At 42.9% G+C, this 22,254-nt stretch overlaps 1 protein-coding gene across 2 annotated transcripts in view; it reads right to left on the reverse strand.

The window, feature by feature from the left end:
- Positions 1-402: 402 nt before the first annotated feature.
- The window catches only part of LOC311015842 (plakophilin-3-like), a 29,885-nt gene continuing 8,033 nt past the window's right edge, over positions 403-22,254 (reverse strand). The window contains exons 2-14 of one of the 2 annotated variants that reach the window (XM_084013282.1): positions 21,781-21,863; positions 20,039-20,116; positions 19,303-19,934; positions 19,032-19,155; positions 18,602-18,806; positions 18,298-18,457; positions 16,840-16,948; positions 15,102-15,266; positions 11,347-11,526; positions 11,064-11,217; positions 10,243-10,438; positions 9,822-9,909; positions 403-3,714 (exon numbers count right to left, since the gene is read on the reverse strand). In XM_084013282.1, coding sequence (XP_083869408.1) covers positions 3,673-3,714; positions 9,822-9,909; positions 10,243-10,438; positions 11,064-11,217; positions 11,347-11,526; positions 15,102-15,266; positions 16,840-16,948; positions 18,298-18,457; positions 18,602-18,806; positions 19,032-19,155; positions 19,303-19,934; positions 20,039-20,116; positions 21,781-21,863 — 2,216 coding nt within the window. In that variant the 3' untranslated portion in view covers positions 403-3,672. The remainder of the gene's footprint in view (positions 3,715-9,821; positions 9,910-10,242; positions 10,439-11,063; positions 11,218-11,346; positions 11,527-15,101; positions 15,267-16,839; positions 16,949-18,297; positions 18,458-18,601; positions 18,807-19,031; positions 19,156-19,302; positions 19,935-20,038; positions 20,117-21,780; positions 21,864-22,254) is intronic. The other variant, XM_084013283.1, reaches the window with a different exon arrangement.

The raw sequence follows: 22,254 nt of genomic DNA on the forward strand, positions 1-22,254 counted from the left end.
ATTGTCATGAGCCCGTTGGGAGTTTTGTGTGACTGAGGTCAGGAATGTCTGGTCTGAGGTCGAGGTTTCTGAGGTTGGGGGGAGAGACAAGTATCGCAGGCTGCTCTGTGACCCCTGTGATTAAAGTGGATGAACTGGGAAGCTCCCTGAGGCAAGACTATTGTTGAGTGTACCTCCACAATCGGTACCTTCTGGAGACCGTCAGTCATCTTGCAGCCCAGTAGTTTGAAAAGTCAGACATTTAGTATAAAACACTTTGCAGAGTCCAGCTAACCACTTTATACACAGTTGAGACGTTTGATCCTCTTTGTAAGATTAAATTCCTAAATTCGGTTCTGTCTTTTTGTCTTCTTTTTATAGTTACATCACCATTAATACAAATGGAAAAACAAAAAATGGAAATTGAAACAAAGATATTTATTAGAATCACACATAACACAATCTCGAATGACAGTTTTGGCTCGTAAGCCTCGGTAATCAGGGGCAAATAAACATTGTGGCCAACACAGATCAATACTTAACTTTATCAGTCATTTCATTCAATACCCTCTTTGTTATTTTTTATTGTCTGCCCAAAAGCCAAATAATTGTATTTAGGGTCGGAAAGGATGGCGGGGGGGCTAACATTGGGAAAAGTCTATCATGGGGCTGACATGTAGAGACAGACAGGTAACCAGTCTATCACAGGGCCAACATGTAGAGACAGACAGGTAACCAGTCTATCACAGGGCCAACATGTAGAGACAGAGAGGTAACCAATCTATCACAGGACTGACATGTAGAGACAGACAGGTAACCAGTCTATCACGGGGCTGACATGTAGAGACAGACAGGTAACCAGTCTATCACAGGGCCAACATGTAGAGACAGACAGGTAACCAATCTATCACAGGACTGACATGTAGAGACAGACAGGTAACCAGTCTATCACAGGGCTGACATGTAGAGACAGACAGGTAACCAGTCTATCACAGGGCCAACATGTAGAGACAGACAGGTAACCAGTCTATCACAGGGCTGACATGTAGAGACAGACAGGTAACCAGTCTATCACAGGGCTGACATGTAGAGAGTGATGTAGAGTCTTTGGACTAAGCCGGAGAACCCGGAAAGAACCCACGCTAACAGGGAGAACATGCAAACTCTACACAGAAGGAACTCGAATGCGAACCGGGAATCAATGGAACCCTCTCCCTGTGAAGCAACAGTGCTACCCACTACACCACCGTGCAGGAAATGGCATTACTGCTTCTGATAACTAACAAAAAAGTTAGAGATCACACACCTTACGATACTCTCAAAATGCATGAAGGATAATCTACATATTATGTTTTCCATCAGGATTGTGTTGCCGCCCAAACAGAACAGATTTACATGATATACAAGGATGAGATGAATGACATGTCATTGCGTTGTGTGTGGCCTCTGAGAATGCATCATGGGATCTTTCCTTGCTTGGTAAGCAACAACTCTTTTCATTGGTGGATTTATTTGTTTCATTTAGTCTTTAAAAAACAGTGTACTCGATGTTGGATTACAAAACTTGTGAGAAGGACAAGGGGTCGCAGTGGAGCTACAGCGGTGACGGGGGCCTTTCAAAGTGAGTGATTCAAATAGTTAGAGTACTTTTCTGTCGTTAACAACATCGCCCTCGACCTCAGGAAGTTGTTTTTTTTTACTACTGGTGGGGGCAGAACAAGCTGCGAACGCAAGAGTATATGGGTGGCGATAGATCACAGCCTTGTGTGCATAGAGACCGAGCTGACTTGTGTGGACTTGGACTACAAAAATGGAGTTCAGAGGATGCAATTTAGAAGAGATTTAAAACAATTGCATGCCCTGAAGTCTGAGTGGAAGAGAAACAATGTAAAAGTTCAGCAGCACAATCAGACCTGTTCACCTTAAATATCACTTCTATTCTCTCCTTCTGTGTTTCAGGCGTTGGACGGTGTTCATGTTGAAGCTGCTGCAGACCCAGGTCAGGCTGAGCCGCTCCCTTCCTCCATCTGCTAGATAAGTGCTGCTGCTGGGCTGCAGTTTCCTCTGTCAGGTCTGAAGGTTACGCTCTCCCCCACATGTCCTTACAGAGAAATCCCCTCGTTGCCTCCTACTGACCTCTCAGCAGACATTATTGTGAGGCTTCTCCTTTTAATCAACTGTTGTTTGACTTGAGTGATGACAGAATAGGATGATCTGATTCATGTCTTAAATAACACACTATTTTAACTAATCTTTGATCCTAGTCCAGTTTATTTTCCAAGGGTATGATCACTGTGAGCAAAAGCTACTATATTGTGAAGACAGGCTGATTGTCTTGTTTGGGTTGATTTGTGTTTTGACTCCATTTCTATGCTGAACAGACTATAATTCTATGTTTTGTGAAGTGTAGTTGACGTCCCTTTCTTAGACTGCCATGGTGGTCCCTCACGTTAATTCTAACTTATCCTTTTATCAATGATAATTAAATTCATGTGCATAACAACTCCTCCATTCCCAGGAAAGGCAGACATAAAATGTATAACTTCAAATGATGATATGAATTACATAAATTTGAAGGTTCTCCCTACGATATGCAGAGCATTCATTTAGCAGCAAACAACTATTTGCTATGAAGATATAGTGGACTAATGTCTGCCTGAGAATGAGGTCGCTCTCCCTCTGTATGTTGTAATCCAACCTTCGCTGTGCTTTGTTTACATAGCCGGCCTGCTGCGCGTGTAACTGCATGTGGCTATCTTACAGCCGCGGCTCTGCGCTGCACTCATCCAGCAGTTACAGCTGTTAACGAAGCGTAGCACCAACCCTCGGTTTCCCCCTCAAGTAAACACTGTCAGCTCTGTCAGCACTACTTGTTTGCACTGTTAGCACCGTTAGCTGTAGGGAATGATTAGAATTGACCTTTCTCCTAAAAAAAAACAACACTAGTCAGTTTGTTTGTTAGTTAAAAAGACTAACAAACAGCAATGCTAGCTACTCTGTAAAGATGTACATTACGTTCTGCTAAATGCTAACGACAGTATAACATACTCACAATGCTAACATGGTGATATTTAGCAGGGGAAAAAAAGTTCATCATGTTCATCATCTTAGCTTAGCGTGCTAACATTTGCTAATTAGCACTAAACATAAAGTACAACTGAGGCTGGTGGGAAGTAGTTTTGCAAGTATTAGACGAATGAAAATGTTGACCTGATCATCAACAAAGGGATTCAGGCTGTAGCAAGGGACCATCGCTAGTATGCTCTCCTTAACTAGCTCTAACCATGAACATAATATTATCATGATTATTATTGTCAGTCTCTGACTAATATGGGCATCAGCTATCAGCAACATTAGTTCAAAGGAATCGGTGTCAGTGTCAAAAAACATGTCAGTCAAACCCTAATACACACTGAGCATGTACTAGTTTGGGGGTGAAGTCCACCGTCTGTGCGGAAACCATTAAGTTCCCGTCATCACACACTATCTGCTGCAAGCTAAGCCAAGTTAAACACACCTGAAAAAGGACACATTTTTAAGTCCATCGTCCTTGGCTCCAGTACATTTTTTTTCTTTTCCAGTAGGTCCATCACAGTTCGGTAATCTGCTCATTTAATCCTCCTTTTTTTCCTCGTCTTTTCCTCACGGCGATTGCCATCCTGAGGTCAAAAGCATGTCGCAGTGTGCTGCAACCTAGATAGTGGCATCGGTGAAGTCTCGTCTGGCAAATCCTTTCTGAAAAACATAAAAACACACATTGATGGACTTGACATTTACGCTTGTGCTGCCATCTCCCACTGGCTGCATTAAGTCACCTGTCTAACTTGATTTGTTGTAATGCACTTTTCACTAGCATATTTGAGCTTGTTCACGTTGCTCTGATTTTAATTACACTGGCTTCCAGTTTGTTTTACATTCCATTTAAAACTATTTTAATCACTTATGAGGGCCGATCACACCAAGATGCGTCACCAGAAACGCAAAACCATTGCTTTCTTTTAGCACGGCGCACGTTTCTTAGACACACATAAAAGTTGGAGTTGGTGCAGAGTCACACTGCTCGTCAGTGTCACGTTGGACCCAGGCAGCCAATCCAATCAAGAAAGAGGCAGGCTTTACTACTTTCCTGTTTTGATGCTGCTACATGTGGTAGGACCAGATATTCTTTCAGTCTGTCTTCCCTCCTCCTCATCCACATTTGATCGGCTGTTTGCACACACAACACCATGATGACTACGTCCACTTCTTACTGTATATAGGAGATATATGAGCGATAGCGGATCTTTAAAAGCCAATATAATGACATAGTTTGGAGCCGGAAAAGGCTGATAGCCGATACCTATCAAGAGTAGACAGTGTTATGTTATACTATATTTGAGCAATAACTTTTGTGGGGAGGAATATTCTGAAAATTGGCCAGATATGACATTAATACTATTTTAAAAAGTTTAATAGTTCAAACCCTCCTTTTATCGCCACATTGAAGGTTTCATCATGGAGAATTCATTTCTGAAAAAGATGTATCTCAAAATAATCTAAATATTATATGCCTAAAACAAAATTTAAAGTCTGCCATGCAATCTGTTGTAAAATCGTTTTAGCACTACCATTCAGTGGTGATAAAATGTCTTGTAAAACAGCCCACAACAGCTACCCTCTCTCTGGATAGCTCAGGACATTTTAGATGAGAAAATATTTTGCCAGGAATAGAAAGGATTCGCACTCTGAGGACCATGAATAGCCACACAAAGCAGCTAATTCCACAACCGTCTGTCCAGTACTTTTCCAGATATTTTAGTTTGTTTGCACTGAAACTTTAAAGACAGTCCACAGTGGGACGCAACTTTCATGTGAACTGCATGAGACTGGGTTGAGGACAGACCCACAACGGGTTATCTATCAAATGTAATAACTTCATCATGGCCACCCAGCAGCCAGATAAACAAGAGACTTTTGTTTGCTGTCCGGTTCACTTTGGCAGGGACTGCTGTGTGTGTGTGGAGGGGGGGTGGAGGGAAGGTGGAGGTATACAGGAGGAGCATAGCAGAGCTCAGGGTCTGCCAAGGCAAACTCTTCTTTTATTCATCCCAGAAGGCACACAATAGACAAACCCTAAATATCTCAGCCAGATTCTCTGCATTCCTGCTGAGAGTGGTCACTCAGAGACTCACACAATAAGAACACATAAACCCAGACCAGACACCGGTAGAGTTAGACACAAGTACAACATTTAGAGATAAGGCAGGGATCCGGACAACAATGTAGAGTGAAGTAGAGGCTCACTTTGACAAGAATAAAGGCCTCCAAATGAGTCAACTGTCGTTTTGCTGCTGCTTCTGTTATTGTGTTATTGCTACTTACAATGACAAACTCTTACCAGCAGTAATTAGAGGAATAAAGTGTTATCTAATATAACCAGTGTGGCATTCCACAGCAGATTGGTAAAACTTCCTTCTATAAAAGCTGCTGCTTCTCATGTTCGTGTCAAGGCTGCCCTAATCCTGTTAGCCGCTCACTTCGGATCTTTATCAACTTCTTAAACTGGTGAAAACCGGCTTGTTCTTAGTTGTAACACACTGTCTGATTCTCAAGTTCATTCTCAATTTCATTCATTTGCAAGCACTGACTTTACATCCTCCTGAACTAAACAGCTGATAGAATCATCTCTAAACTTCTCCTTTTCCTGTACATTTTGTTGGAATGATAACAAAAAAGTTTAACCATGTAGCAACTTTACAGCTTCTCTCATCAGTATTTTCGTGAATATGAATAACTTGGGTTAGGTAAACCTGTTCTCACTGCCCGGGTATCGGTGAATGCAGCCACATTTAGCGTGTCAGTGTGTGTTTTTGAAGCACCCGGCTGCATTACCTTCACATTAAGAGACGTAGTCCAAAGACAGAGATGGATATAGATATTTATAAACAATAAAGACTAGTTTGAAGCTCCGACAAGCTGCATTATGTGATGCATTGGAGTGATAATGTGAAGGTTGGGTTCAGGAAAAGATTGTGGTTTCATTTGTTACGTATTAAAGAAGGGGCGCACGCAATGGTGAGTTTATTCATCACATACAGTATACAGCATATTGTTCTGTGGGATTTGAGTTTGAGTGAATTTGATAAAATTTGATAAAATGAGAACACAGAACTGAATTTAAAGAGAAAGCAGAAACTGAATAGAAACTTAAAGGATTTTTTTTCTTGAGCTCAAAGGTAAACTCAACCCCAAGTGAGACAAAAGAGGGAGACGCATTTATTTTTGTCTGATCTTTGGGTTTATTTTGAATGTTTTCAAGGACTTAATCCAATTCTTTCAGTGTGTGTTTGTAATTTGGTGTTAATGTTTGTCTTTGTCTACAAAATGAAAAAAAAAAAAGACTGAAGACTGTCAAATCAATAAGATAACATCTTATCATTCCCAAGTAGCCTCTCTCCATTACTGTTTGCAAAACACATTCCACTACAAATCGTGGTTATCACTGAATACTCGTGTTTTTGCGTTTACAATGTGCAGTTAAATAGAAATAATAACCGGATGTTTGGAGTTTAAAAAGATCCATCACCGCTGATCTCCCAGTGTGTGGGAAGGCAGATCGAGAGACACCCCAACGCAGAGAAGAGCTGAAGCAACTCTACGATCTAATTGCTATCAGTCACAGAGAAAACATTTGCATGTGCAGTGCCAAGTATCCACAGATAAAGCATAACCAGAGGCTAAAAACAGACTTCCAGAACAGAGCAAAGGAGGGAAGAGGAGGACCAATGGGAAGACAGGAGCAGAGGTCAAATGGGATAAAGAACAGATGTGTGCAGACGTAGACTAGAAAACCATCTGGCGGAGACAAAAGTTTAGAGCACAATGTTGGCCAACGCCCACATATTCTACTCTCCATTTTAACTTCACCCTTATGTCTTTGTTCACACATGCAGCAGCGTAGAAGACCATAAAGACCAAATTCACATGTGGATTTGGGTTCTGCAAACAGAACACAGGAAATCTGTGGGGATGAGGGTTGTGGATCAATAACAATAACCATTTTACACAACAGCCATCATCCAGGAGATTTATCCATAGTATAAAATACCTGTAGTGAAATATAATATATTAACTTCAATATGTGACTTAAAGGTAGATCAACCTCACCAAATATAAGTGTTTTAGCAGGAGTTTAGCTGGGTTTAGATAGCAACTCATTTCTTTACAGGAACAAGTCGTCTGTTCAGTAAATTTATATTTTTTAGTGGGTTAATATAGTTTAGCTGTGGTTAACTCACACACAAAGATTTTGCCAGCTTCAATAGTCATGTGGTTATATACAAATTTGTCGTATTTTTATATGGAAATCATCTTTTCATTCTGTAAAACAAAATACGACATGTGCTTACCTACACTAGTACCAACTAATATCAGTGGTCCGATCAAATGTGAAGAATGTGATTTAAATGCCTCTTGAAACTGTTCACCCCACTTGTGTCTCGTTTCACAGGAGAAAACACCAAAGCTTTAGATGACCCAACTTCTGTTTCACTGGGACGTTAACGTTTAACGTTAACGGGAAAGAGGTGTTGTGGATAAACCAGGTAACAAGTCATCAATAGTGTTCCATCAAATTTTGCGATTCCAAAATATAGAAAATGTGTGAATGAAAACACATATATAATATCAACTACCAGCAGCCCAACAACTGTAGTTTCATAGTGTTCATATTTCCCACAATCACAATATGGTACGGCTGCATTTATTCCCTCATAGTAAGTGTCTATACCAATTGTTGAACTACAGATCTATTAAGAATGCATAAATAGCCTGTCTGGTATCAATTCATTGATGATTTAATTAAGGTTTCAGAGAGCAAGGAGAGTATATTTTTTAGGTTTTACACCACTCGTTTTTTGGAGAAAAACCTCTACTATCACACAATATCATGTCCTGTTTATCTTGTGTTGGCTGTGTTGATTGTTAATCAGGGCCTCTGCAGTCTAATGGAATGTGCTCATAAGGATGACATCCTTGTTCTTCCTCTGCATATATGAGACAACTGTGGTGTCATGGGTGAAAGCAAACAGGAGAAAAGACCTCTCTGCCCCTCGTTGTAATCAGCAGTAAGTCTTGCTGCCATAACCTCAGTCACTGAAAAGGCAGCTCAGGTAGCTTTATAGTCGTACGACCCCCCTAAACCCCCCTGTTTGACCTCTGTTTTGACCTCAGTTAGCTCAGAATAATTGGATTCTAATTTGTATTGTTTTAGATTATTTTGTTACATTGCAGGTAAACTTGAGCTTGAAGATACAGATCTCATGTCTGTGTCTGTGTCAGGAGGGCGTGGCTTAAGGAGGAGGGGCGGGAAGACGTGAGAGGAAGGAGAGCGGAGAGCTAGGATAGCACCAAGCAGAAGTAAACAGATAAACAGATTGCAAACTTTTGGAAGTATTCTCGTTAATTGGTAAAAGGACGTTTGAGTTCATGGACATTTTTATGGTCCGTCTGTCGGAGGTGAAGTGAATGTGATTGTATGTGGCTGACTTTTGCGTGCTTTCTGGAAAGTGAGAGAGTCGGCTACTACGGAGTCCCTTAAAGCAAAACAAATCTGCGGAGTCTAGAACTGTTTTTAAATCGTGATTTTGCGGTTCAGCCATTTCACAAACTGTTGGAAAGTAAAAATGCAAATGAATCAATTAAATCGAAAAAATCGGCCAGCCCTACAAAGAAGTAATCCATCTTTTTCATGATGAATGTACTTTAGAATGTGGTCCTACTTTCAAAACAGCGTAAAAAAGAAGACCACAGTGAACTCACTGGTGCGAGGAACCAGAAGCACTGAGAGGAATAACAGCCCTCTCTGCTGCTGCCCGACAGGAACTCTTCAGCTGTTACAGTTCACAAACTCTGGTGCATTTATGTGCTACCAAGTGAACTCTGGTGTGCTTCGTTCCTGTGGCGGCTCCACTGTCAGCAAGAGATAAAACACTTACTTTCAACACACAAAAATGTGCTGCAACGTGAACTTGCATGGATGCGGAGGTGCTCTCTGGCAAGGAGCCTTTTCAAAGCTCAGTGTCCAAGAAGGACACAACAAGCACCAAACATTGCAGCTCCAGGCAGCGTTTCAGCATCTTTTAGTCTATTTCACATATTTTCTGGCCCTCAAACTCTGCTCACAACCTTCCGACGCATCTAGCCTTGTTTTCATAAAAAAATAAATGCACTCTACACTACTTGCCCATTACCAAGTGGCAGACAATCTTATCAACTCACTAGCTGGAGAACATAGCAGGAGCGTTTAGCAGCTAAAGAGCCAGATATTTCTCTCGGGAGCTGGTGGAGACCAAAAGACAACATTATTGGGAATCCCCCCAGTGACCCAAAGGATCAATTGACGCACATTTAAAAAAGAAGACTGTTTTGTTTGAAGCAGCTACATTACCCTACTGTAGTCATTGCTTTCGTTGTTTTACAATTTTCAGTTTCAGTTGTAGTAGGGGGTATCACAGTTCTTTAGAATGGACCAGACTTAATTGGAGTTCTGTTCTGAGGTATAAACAAGCCTGTAAACCACCCATTTTGATCTTATCTATCATCGTGTATGTTGGGGGTGATGGATTGACTGAGAAAACTAGTAATTTGAAGACATGGCACTGGGCTAAATTATGGAGAGTATTTTATTGAAAAACAACATTGTTGCCGCCCTAATAATTTCCTGTGTTTTGCCCTGAATCAAGATGTCAAGATCCTGTTGTTGCTCACTAGCCATGTGCCTCTCCCTGACATGTTAGCAGCAAAGTACAATATTTGGATGATTTAGTACAATGTATCTTGGCATCAGCAGCAGTGGGTCTTACCATTTTGTAGTCTTTGTGCAGTTTGTTGTACTGGAACATGTTGCAGAGGACAGTTGAGGCCGCCCTGGCAGCTTTAAGACTCCCAGAACTAAACCCAGACACAGTGGCAGACGGTCAGAAACGGAAATCCCACCAAGGAAATACCACAGAAAGCCAATGGGATAAACACTCTGAAATGACCTGCAAATTAGCAAGGGGTTATATTTATGGCCAATGGCCAGAGGGGAGAGAAGCTCCAGAATGTGTAAAGTCATTGGCCTTACAAACGGAAACCATGGAAGGACCTAGAAAATATTAACCAATTAAAAGAAGAAGTTTTCATATATTTAACATTTATAGTGAGTTTCTAACTGTTTTTAAATAACTGTTTTCTCACTGGACCAGGCTGCTATTTGAGGATCCCAGTAGAAGTCATTCCTACCTGTTATCATGGGATGTCTTAATACCGACCAGCTTCGGCAGGCCGTTGAAGTACGAGATGTCGCGGGCTGCCAAGGAACTGCAGGTGACCAGGTTATTGAGGGCTCCACAGATGTTCACAACCACCTCGCTGGATGGCGATTTCTCAAGGCCATCATTGGGCAGCTTGGACACCAGAACGTTCACCACATTCTTAGCTGGATGGACAAAGAGCGAGGGTGGTTGATTAAGGCTCTGAAGACCTTTTAAAAAGTCCACCTCTGCTGGTTTGGTTCTGTCATACAGCACTTGTTTATATGAGGATAAAAGCGGGTTCTAAGGGTTGACTCCCCACTGGGTCCAAGTTGACCCTCACCAGGATCTAAGTTGACTCCCAGCAGGGTCTAAGTTGACTCTCACCAGGATCTAAGTGGACTCCCATCAGGGTATAAGTTGACTCCCACCAGGATCTAAGTGGACTCCCACCAGGGTCTAAGTGGACTCCCATCAGGGTCTATGTGGACTCCCACCAGGGTCTAAGTGGACTTCCAGCAGGGTCTACGTTGACTCCCTGTTGGGTCACACCCAAGCCAACTTCCTGTGTCCTGCTTGCCACCTGCTGATTATTGTGAAGGGGTTTAGCCCCGGAGTAGGAGACAACCTCGGCCCAGATCCACTTCAGGCATACTTTGCCCTGTGAAGTGGACCAGCTATTCTCATTTTAGTAACAATCTGCATACAGAACTTAAGTGTAACTATGTGCCCATCACACAAACATACACACACACCATTTCCAGCCCAAAGAGGACTGAAACACCTTCAGTGACCCCTGTTGTCTCTTACCCATGTGGTCTTTATTGGTGGAGTGTCTGGCCAGATTTCTCAGCAGGCCGGTCAGGGGCCTCATCTCCACATCGCTGTTGGTGTCCAACAGATCCAGCAGGATGGGCAGCATCCTCTCCTGCTCCATCACCACCCCACTCATCACGGATGACCACTGACAGATCACAGATCATGAGCCTCTGCAGACTTCTGTTCATTGGGTGATTTTCTTTGTTTTCTTGCAGTAGAAGACTGCTGAATAATGAATATACACTTCACATTTCTCTGGCGTGTGAGATCTTACCCTGGCCTCTCCTGCAGTGATATTTTGCAGGGCTCCTATGGCAGCCTCGCGGCTGGTGGAGCTGTTGTCACTGTTCTGCAGAACAAGCTTGTAGAGCACCACCACCTTAGGGTGCCACAGCCACTCAGCCCCCTTAGGTTGTCGGGACACCTCTGACAATATGGTGAGAATCTGGTTACGCTGTTGTGGAAAGAGAGAGAAACGGCCCGTTATTGTACAGTAACATATAGTACATGTTGTTGTAGCTACACAGCTGTGAGTTTGTTTCATTATATTTTATTCAAATCCATTTTCGGAAGTTTTGCTCTTGCACGATTTTTATCAGCTGTAGTTGACTAATAATCCATTTAAAAAAAGTTGCTGTGATGTCTTCAGAGGATAAGATTAAACATAAGATATCATACATCAATATTATTAAGTCTTTTAACCAACTCCAGTCTTGGTCATCAGTAAAGAGATTCATTCATTTTCGAATTTCAACCGTTTTAATGGCAGTTTGTTTACATAATGTCACTCTTGAAAAATCCAGACAAAAATGTAATTATTTTCTGTATACCAAATGTGAGTTTTTTTTTCACAGCCTGGGACATGTCAAAGATTCAATTACATTATTATTGTGTGTCTGGCATTGGATCAAAGCATATGACATACTTAATGTCCATGAAAAATATCCTTTATTGTTTTTTGTTGTGGCTCTTTTTCAATACTATTGCCTTTCAAAGTTTTTAACATTGTAATTATTATTACTGTCGCAGGGCTGCACGGTGGTGTAGTGGGTAGCACTCTCGCCTCACAGCAAGAGGGTCCTGGGTTCGATTCCCGGGTCGGCCCGGGTTCCTTCTGTGTGGAGTTTGCATGTTCTCCCCGTGTAAGCGTGGGTTCTCTCCGGGTTCTCCGGCTTCCTCCCACAGTCCAAAGACATGCAGGATGGGGATAGGTTAATTGGTGACTCTAAATTGCCCGTAGGTGTGAATGTGAGTGTGAATGGTTGTCTGTCTCTACATGTCTCCCTGTGATAGACTGGCGTCCTGTCCAGGGTGTACCCTGCCTTCGCCCAATGACAGCTGGGATCGGCTCCAGCCCCCCCGTGACCCTAAATACAGGATAAGCGGTAGAAAATGGATGGATGGATTACTGTCGCAGCCGTTTTAATGAGGCTATTGATTTTCTGTTCACATATGTCTGACATGTTTATTGTTTATGGAAATAGGAATGTTTTAAATGAAAGCTACATTTTGAATTAGTTTAGCATATAAATACTGTTTATGCCTAGGCTGATTTGTTTTGTGATTACCTGTAGAGGTCTGTGGGCGGGTCTTAGGCACCGCTCAGGTACTTAGGACAGGTGTGTGTGTTGTCTTGATGAGAAAAACTAAGTGTCATGGGAAAGAGGCGGCGGTGTAAAAAAGTCTTTCGACCGCTTATTTTAGTTCATTCGTAGCTTTCAGTGATTTATTCGTTTGCCAGCATATTTTCCTTTATTTAGATGAAAGTTGTGTTCTTTTTTGAGCTGTAAAAATAAATATAATCATTTTTTGAAATCGCGAGTGCTTTGAATTGTTTGGAAGCGAGTCGAGCTGATCCTCACCTTATACCCACGGCTGAACGAAGAACAGCCGAGACAATTACCCTTCAAAATGCTTGTATTCTAATAGCCTATGGCTTATTTTGCTCTAGAAATAAACCAAAAATACAAGATCACTTTCAGCAAGGACAAAATGTATTACTCGCTTACTTGAACATTAAAAAAGTGTGTCTGAAAGAGAGCAAGTTCAGTTCAGTTCATGTGCAGCCGGAGCTGCATGCAGGTGGGGGCAGTTCTTTCTGTTTTCCGGTACTTTTGTTGGTGCTGTCCTTCCTCTGGTTTGCCCCTGATTGCTGCCACCAGGGCAACGATGGCTGATGTGCAGTGCATGCATTGTCTGTTTTTTTGCGGGCACACCATAATTCTCCTCCGTGAAAAGCCTCCATTCAAAGGTCTCCATCCTTAATTCTTTTATATAAATGCAAGATTCATCCAATATAAACCTTATCCAGGTTCTCTTCAAGTCCTTTGCCTTGCATTCTCCTACTAAGAAGCTGAAGCCCCTCCATTATGTCCAGGACAACCCCCGCTCCCTGGTTCACTCCTCACATTTTTAAACCACGTTTCAATTCGAGCATCAGCAGATAAACAGAACAACACACTCTATTTTTTAAGCTTTTCCATGTGTTTTTGGTTATGGAACAGCCTAAAACGACACCACCATCCAAACACAGAGTATCACTCTTAGTACAGCCCCATGTACACTGCTTTAGCATGTGGGGGAATACAAAAGAGCTTGACAGGCCCGCAGCGTCGGTTACTATCACTAAGCTATGGTTGGATAATCACTGTCCAAGGGAGGGGCTTAGCACACAGTATATTTGGCCATAGGTTTTCAAGATATTCCGTCGGACAAGGAAACATGGAAAAGCAGGTAATATAGTTGAACAGGTCCTCCTCCAACTCGAGGGGTGACTATGAGAACATACATGTAACGGTGGGGCTCCACTGCTTTCCATTGAAACGAGTAACGTGACCTGCTGATTGTGTGTGTGTTGGAAACCGATCCTCCCTTTGGACCCGAGGCCACTTCTAGAGTTTCTTTCTGCTTGGCCACTTATTATGTTTACTGAGAGACCCGAGAGAGCTCCGACATGCTTGATGTCAATGGCTTAACCTAAAGGCTCGAGCACATTACAATGCGATGTTTGGAAATTCTTAATGTTTGATAATGATGGTGCATCTGAAAATGAGCTCTTGAGGCGAGGTATTGCACGAGTAGATCCAAAGTTGATCTGGATGTTTTCAGTATTCACTTTTGACAATTACCGTCCTCGTGAAGATGTATGAGCACTTCAGATGAAAAGTAAGAGACAGTGTACAGGAAACAGCAGGAACACAGTGACATCACCTAGAAGCAGGTGGTGGGTGTGGCTAACATAATAACCAACATGTTTCTTTCTGATTATATAAACTTTGGATCTAAAACGAGGAAATGGAGATGGGACAAACGTGCCTGCATTTAACGACTTTGTGTTAATATGACTGATCATTTCTACGAAAATGTATAGTTACATTAATTTCCATAACTCTGTATTTTAAGACCTAATATTTGAGTAATAAAGATTAAAGTTCTTACGCAAAACACGTGAGCAACAAGTTGTTTGTTCACCACAGCCTGTATAGGAGAAGTGGAGTCACCGTGAGGTCACCAGTTGGTTTGTGGACGACTGTGGACGACTTTTTGCAACCAATGAAGGAAGTGACCATATTTGGTCTGTGGAGGAGCAACATGTGGATCTGATGAACACAAGTGGCAGAGCAGCACCCTTACTGGATCTGGATCCACCTGGATTCTGGTGTGAAGCTGCTGACAGAGCGATGGTAGCAAGGGTAGCAAGGGTAGCGATGGTAGCGACACCGTGACAGGGACCTGTCAGTCACAAGCTAGCCACGCCCTGAAACATCCCCTGCTGTCTGGTCTATTTTACTCTAAATTTACCATAATTTACTAAATGCACATCCTGCTGTATTGAAGAAGACCTTGACACTAGAGATTGAGACCAGAGGGGTTGCCCCCTGATGGTCAGCAGAGAGAATGCAAGTTGAAGGCACTTCAGCGTTCACTTTTCCGGAGGTTGGCACATCTTGCAGACCCACACAGCATCATTAGCATTAGCTTGGAGTCATGTCCCTGGTGTGTCATTGAATGATGTGTGATTAATTTTACCTCTGTGCTCTTTTTGTTATACAGAGTAAAGCAGCCGATGGCCTCGCTGTCCCCAGAGGCAGAGGCTCTCGTTTGGCCCTCCAGACGGAGTCGGACGGAGGGAGGAAGCTCCGTGTACAGCTGGTAGGACAGATTCCTCATCACACACAAAGAATTCTCCAAACCCTAACCACAAAGAAAGACGGAGAGAGGAGACAAATAGGAGCTTGACATATATCCAAAGGAAATTAGATAAACCAATAATAAATGCGAAATGGAAAAATGGAAAAAAATGAATGCAAATATTTACATACTTTTCTTAAATGGGGTTAAAGTAAGAACCTTTTTCTTAGTTTCAGAGTTGAATGATCATATTTGGTCCATTTGTTTCACAATATCAAGACACATTTGTGAGAATAAGCAAACATTGTCAAGTGGATCTGGCTGGATTGAGTCATTTAGAAAACCATCTAAAAATGTGAAGTAAATCATCACCTAGAAGAAGGAAGGACTAAAGCAGATGGCAGTTAGTTGACAATTGTCACATAATGGTGCCGCTGATCAAATTGAATGTTTCCAGAACGCCCACCTTGTATCTTCAATTTTAAAACTGAGGACATCCCCCATGGCATGTTCGTCCAATCAGATGAAGCAAAGGCTTCATGTCCATGTCTAATGGAAGCAGTGTGTTTATTAATCATCTGCCAGTTGGTTAAAGGTTTGCAAAGGAATTGTGGGTCCGTTGCCTCTTGACAGTCAAAGCGTGGTGAAATGTGCCAAATGAAGAAGCATGTGAGAGCAGTCGATGACAAGTCATGCAGGTCCCTGGACCTCATACTGAGCCCCTGAAAGAATGAAGGACTGGACCAGGTAACAAGCTGACTGTCTTCAGTGCAACTCCACCAAACCATGCAACCTGCTTCTAACCGCAGTGCTTTAGAGGATAAGGCTGCTTATATTCTCATTGACAACAAATCTCACGAAGAAACAATACATTTATCTAACTAAGAATCAGCTTTACTGGCCAAGTACATCCTCTGTGTCCTCTGAGCCACAGAGCTCCATTGTCCTCCAAAAATGATTAAACAGATCAGTGAGTCACTCTGTTACACCGGTTGTGATGTTCCTTCATGACACTTTGCTACCACATATTGATTCATTTGTAGAAACTAGTCTGTTTTGAGGTTAAAGTGCTCTCTGAAGCTGGTGTCTGTACTTGGTCAAGGATTGTTTGTGAGATAAGACCCCCCTCTCAGACACACACACACACACACACACACACACACACACACACACACACACACACACACACACTATACAGTGAGAGTGAAGTAAGTGGACTTCTTCTCTCTTCCTGTCAGTTTCAGGAGTTGTACACTCCCAGTAAAAAGCATTTCATACATACAGTATCACATCAATGGATAAAGATGAAAGATGAGCTGTGTAGTTTTAAAACAGACACATATTGAATCAACATTGAAGTCAGAATTGGACACATCTGGTTGGCAACATCAAAGGACTTCAACCTGGAACCTGAGTATCCTACTCCTACCTACCCAATGGATGTTGGGCAGGAGTATTGAGAGCAGGACTAACGAGTCATTGGTCTTTGGTCATGTTGCCAATAAGAAAAATATAGAAAAACACAAGCCTTTTTCTTTGACTTAAATATGTAATTAAATGTCCTAAGATGCATTTTGTGTCATCTTGGCCTTTTGGTCTTTATAAAAATGTCCCAGCCTGTTCCAGTCAGACTTACCTTGTCGTCTGCCCTCTCCTCTTGTTCAATGTAGGACACCAGAGAGTCCACCAGGCCTCGCATGTCTCTCATCCTCTGCCTCGTCCTCTCATTCACCGAACTCAAGTTCCTGTGCACACAAACACAGAGACAGAACCTCAGGCTAGTCCATCACAACATAATGCAGTCATGCCGGTACTAGAATTCATCTTGAAGTGATTTCACTTGAGCAAAATCTACATTGAGACAACACAGTAAGGTTTCATGCATGAAAGCTACATTTTGTAAAGTCAGCATAAAGAGATTGTCTATTCAAAGGCACTTTAATGATTAAAGGACAGGTCCAATGAATAACGCTTGTGTTTTGTTTCTAGTAGAAGCAACAAGGCGCCGCCCCTATTCTCAACTGTGGTTCTTGCCATTGGCATCTCCATAACGATGTCAGCTAAGGTTCATGGGTACCGTAGTGTTTAATGCCATTCAGCAGACCAAATTCAAGGAAACAACATGGAGAGACATTAAAACATTGATTTTGGAGTATGATTGGTCAGTCCATGCTACCAGAAGGTCGCTACACATGGCAGTTGGTCCTTTGGTCCAGAATGAAACATCTCAACAAATATTGGGTGGATTGCCATGAAATACTGTACCAGCATTAGTGTCCTAAGAGGATGAATCCTATTTACTGGTTTACTACATCCTCGTTCATTCATTGTCGTTCGCTCATTCTTCTTCATTGTGAACGTTACAGACTGTGACTAGTCAGCGAGGCCGGTGTTGTTTTGATTCAGTGCAGCGGTGACTGTATTTCCTGTTTCCTGTCTTTGTGGCTTTCCCCTCCTGTTTCTGTGTCACCTGTGTCGTATTAGTCTCGTCAGCCCTACTCTGGTCCCTTTGTTTCCACCAATCAGTTTCCAGCCTGCCCACATCTGTCTGGTTATCTCATTAGGTTCTTGTATATTTATTCCATGTCTTTCCTCATATCTGTGTCAGGTCAGCTGCCTTGTTCCTGTGTTCATGGTCCTTCCTGGTTTCTACCTTTGTCTGTCCTCAGTTTTTTCCTTTGCACTTTGAATTTGCTTCATGCCACAAACATGTTTTTGTACATTGGCACCCGAGCAGTAGGCTGGTTGTTCACACCAAAAGTGGATTTCTCTGCAGCACTGGTCAACATGTGATTCTGCTCCCCTGCTGATTTATATAAAGCTAACCTGTCTGTCTGCGTGCGTGTGTGTGTGTGTCAATCACAAACAGCAGTGACACGAGGATATATCTAATAAAGGTAGTAGATGGATTTTGAAATTCGATCATGTGGAGGTGAAAAGGGTTTATTGAAACAGCAGGAGAACAGCAGGCAGGAAGGGGAGGAAGGGAGGCTTTAATAAACAAATGTGACAAATTCATATCTTTGGCATGAAAACCCTGTGGAACCTTTAGAACATGCTGCATCTAAGCAGCGTCGGGGTAACGGGGAGTCACCTCAGGCAGCCGCTGGTGTTGTAGAAGATGTCTCTCTCAGACGGGCTCAGCGGGACGCTGCTGCACAGAGGAATCAGTACTTTGTCCGTCAGCTCCGGCAAAGCTTCTTTGGACAGCTTCTCCTTCAGGTTGTCTCTGGAGGACAGATTCCACAGGACACCTGCAGCCACACCAAAAAAACAGCTTTTCATGCTATATTTCAAACCAGTAATATGGAAGTAAAGATGACTGGGTGATGACTGAATTACATTTACATGTCAATGAATGAACAGGAGCTCATACGCAGGGTTCAAACCGTTACTACCTGTGATGGTCTTGCGGAGCTCCTCGTCAGGTTTGCTCAGGATGCTGACAAGATGCATCACTCCACCGGCGTCGATGAGCGCCGCCTTGTTGTCGCTGTTCTCGTAGATGAGGTTCCGCGTGGCGCCAGTGGCGTAACGCTGCACTTCTTGGATGTCACTGGAGAAAAGCTGAACCAGAGCCGGAATGCCATGCAGAGCACGGACCTGAGAGAGAGACACAGAGAGAGAGAAAGACAGAGAGAGAGAGAGAGAGAGAGAGAGAGAGAGAGAGAGAGAGAGAGAGAGAGAGAGAGAGAGAGAGAGAGAGAGGATCAGCAACAACACATCAATAATTAGATGATGAACATAATGTATAATGGACAATTGATTAGAGAATTAGCAACACATGAGGGAAATATGATCAAACATGTCAAAGTGCAAGCACGTTACCTGGTTTTTGGCATCGTTGCTATGGTAACATTTGTGTTGTATGTATGCAGCTCCAAGAACTTGCAAGGAAGCATCTGACTCAGACAGATATCTGACAGCTGTAGCCATGTCCAGACCCTGCAAACTACACACACACACACACACACAGTTTATTATTTTTTCCATATATCAATGCATCATTTTGTCCAGTCGCGTGCAGCAAAAACATACAGTCTACAAGTGAGGCGGTCCACATGTTGACCCATGCAAATGAATGAATGATATGTCTCACTCTTCCAGTGGGTCGTTGCTGTGTATCGATGCTCCATCCAAGATATCCACCCCTTTCCCGACACTCCTCACACTGTGGATGGAGGCGGCCCGGTGGAGGGGGGCTTGGTACTGCCCCGATCCCATGACATGGCTGGCCCTGGACACATGCTGCTGCCACTGTGTCCCCCAGCCGTCCCCTGCCATGGGGACCCTGCCAGTCCCCACCCAGCCCTCGTGACCAAACCCAGAGCTCTGCTGCTGCTGCTGCTGCTGGTAGTGTTGCTGGCGATTGGCAATGCGGCTGATGGTACGGTGGGAGGGGCCTTTGTAGGTGTACTGACATGGCACCTCCTCCCCTTGCCAGTAGCCTCTGTCTTGGGCCAGTGTCCCGCTGAGACTACGCCTCATGGTGCCGGGGGGAGGCGCAGTGGTCGGATAGGAGGTGTTCTCTGGAGGAACCGACACAGAGAGAGGAATTGCCTCCTGCTCCGCTTGGCACAGCGACTTAGAGCGTCTGCTTCTGCTGTGGGACTGCTGGAAGGACTGGAAGCTGCTCTGGGCTGTGCTGATCTTTTTGTTGTTCATCCTGGAACTGGTTTCCACGGCGGAGCGAGACGAGAAACCAGAGGAGCGAAGAGGTGCTGTGGGCATCTGCAGGGTTGGCGATGTGGGCAGAAATAAACAGTTAGACAGACAGACCGCAGCAGGGAAAATAAATCCAATGTTTCTGTTAACAGTGCTGACTGAGCTAACACCTGGTGGGGAACCGGGGGCCGGGCACTACGCTTCCGCGGCGACGCCTTGAGTAGGGACGCCGTTATCAGCTGTACCCGCTGTATGAGAGCAGTTTAAAACAACAGCCATTAGCTAATTTGGAAGGACACACTGGGAGACGTACATGCACTAAAGCACGGCTATATAAACAAAGCACAGAGAAGCTCCGATAACAACACACACAGAGGGAGTGTAGACATTACTCCTCTTTATCTTTACATAACAAATGGTTGTTTCATGCTTTATTAAAGCTCTGATTATCAAACCGAAAGAAACCTTGCTTGAGGTTAGTGAAACTGTCCCGCACAGCACAGATGTTGTAAGAGGTTCCAAAGTGAACAATTCTTCCTTCGCTCCTTCAACAAAGCTACTGTACGCTGCAGGAAGCTCCCTGCTGCCGTTGCATTGTTACACTGGCCAGTTTAAAGCAAGAGACAAGCGTCCTGTTTATATTTTTCTTTACATTGTTTTGAATTTGCCCAGCAGTGTTTCCCGATTAGACCAGAGAGGAAACATTATTCATACACAATACTGGCTCATTGCTTTCCAGTGTGTGTGTGTGTGTGATGAACAATGCCACACTGCTTTACAACTTTGGTTTTACTGTTTTGCAAGGACGCCTTCGCCAATGACTATGAAATCTAGGTGAGGGAAAATGTTGGTGCTTTTTGTGCTGCGCTGCTGCCATTTTGGCCTGAAAATGCAAATAAACCTGTGGTCATAAATGTATAAGAGACATCTGTTAATCAGATTTTTCTTTTGAGGCAAATCAACTTCCTAGGATTAGTACAAAATATCCTTTATTTAAATGATTTTGTCTTAAAAGTTGTCAAATATATTGATAGCCGAGTCCAGGGTTGGAATTTGCGGCTGTAATAAAGGAAATACAGTAAATCAGTTGAGTCCCAATTCAGCGACTGCATCCTTCGGAGGACGCAACCGTCACGTTCTACGTCCGCCGCATCCTTTGAAGACCTTTCAGACCAACATGGCGGTGGCATGGCAATGCCATGTTGAACAACCAATTAACTTTCTTATCAATGAAGATTCTTTGCCATCGCTTGCTCCTGCACTCAGCACCACTCAAGACTGTGATTAGTTTAAAGAAATACCCAGAGCGTTTTTTTCCCCCTTAGTGTGGAATCATCATGCGTTGAAACAGAACTTTTTATCATCGCTGGTCTCGCCAAGCATTCAATACTACATTTTTGTATACTTAATGCTACAATCACATAATATTTATGCTGAGGAACTATTTCTAAAATGTTGGCGACAGACCAGATTTCAATTAACTCAGTCATTATAACCTCCAAACCAGATTGCTTGTGGACTGTATCTTTGGACTTTCCGTAAACTGAAGAAAACCATCAGTCAAACTGACAGGGTTCTGGCTGGGAGATTACAGTGAAAAACCAAAACCCAACCAGCCATTCTTGTAGTAATATCAAAGAACCAACCTTACGGGACACTGTAGAAGTTTTCATTTGTTTTATTTCCTGTTTTTGACCTAAGCTACACCAAACATATCCCAAACCTGCCCTTAGTTTGGCACTGATCATACGATATGATTTACTTTATTTTACTTAACTCAAGGACTGCACACATAAATGCCTCGACAGTTGCAGTAAAACAACCAACATACAAACAATACAGCATCAGTGCTCGTTTAAATGTTTTCTTGCATGTATTACAGTGTAATGCAGTACTGGCAGGCGGTACTCACAGCCATGACACGGCTGGGTGTGTGTATCATGGATCTGGAACTGAAACCATGGGTGTGGCTCTTTGTCTCAGGAAAGCTGTAGTCTGGACAAAGAGAAGAAAGATCAAATATTAGTGTTTTTTGATTATTACAACTGTGTCAAAAAAGATTCATATTCAGTATGCCACCTCATGCTATTGTGAGCTCCACTGATGGATAAGAGAGGACAGTCCACATGGAAAATGACTCATCAGAGACGTTTGGACTAAAACTTTAGCATGAAAGCGGGATTTTTCTAAAAATAAAATAGGTGAAGTGCAATATTTTTATGATGTTAATACCTGATTTTGAATGATTATCTCAGTAAACATGAGTTTATGGTCTCAATCTCTACTTTCAAGTCTTTTTCAATCCAGCATGATGTTCATTTAGTACATTATGGTCCATTTAGAGTCAAACAGACCAGAAAACAGGGGATGATTTAGGGCGGGGCTC

The sequence above is a fragment of the Eutrigla gurnardus genome (assembly GCF_963514095.1).
Source record: "Eutrigla gurnardus genome assembly, chromosome: 1".
In the NCBI taxonomy this organism is placed as follows: Eukaryota; Metazoa; Chordata; class Actinopteri; order Perciformes; family Triglidae; genus Eutrigla; species Eutrigla gurnardus.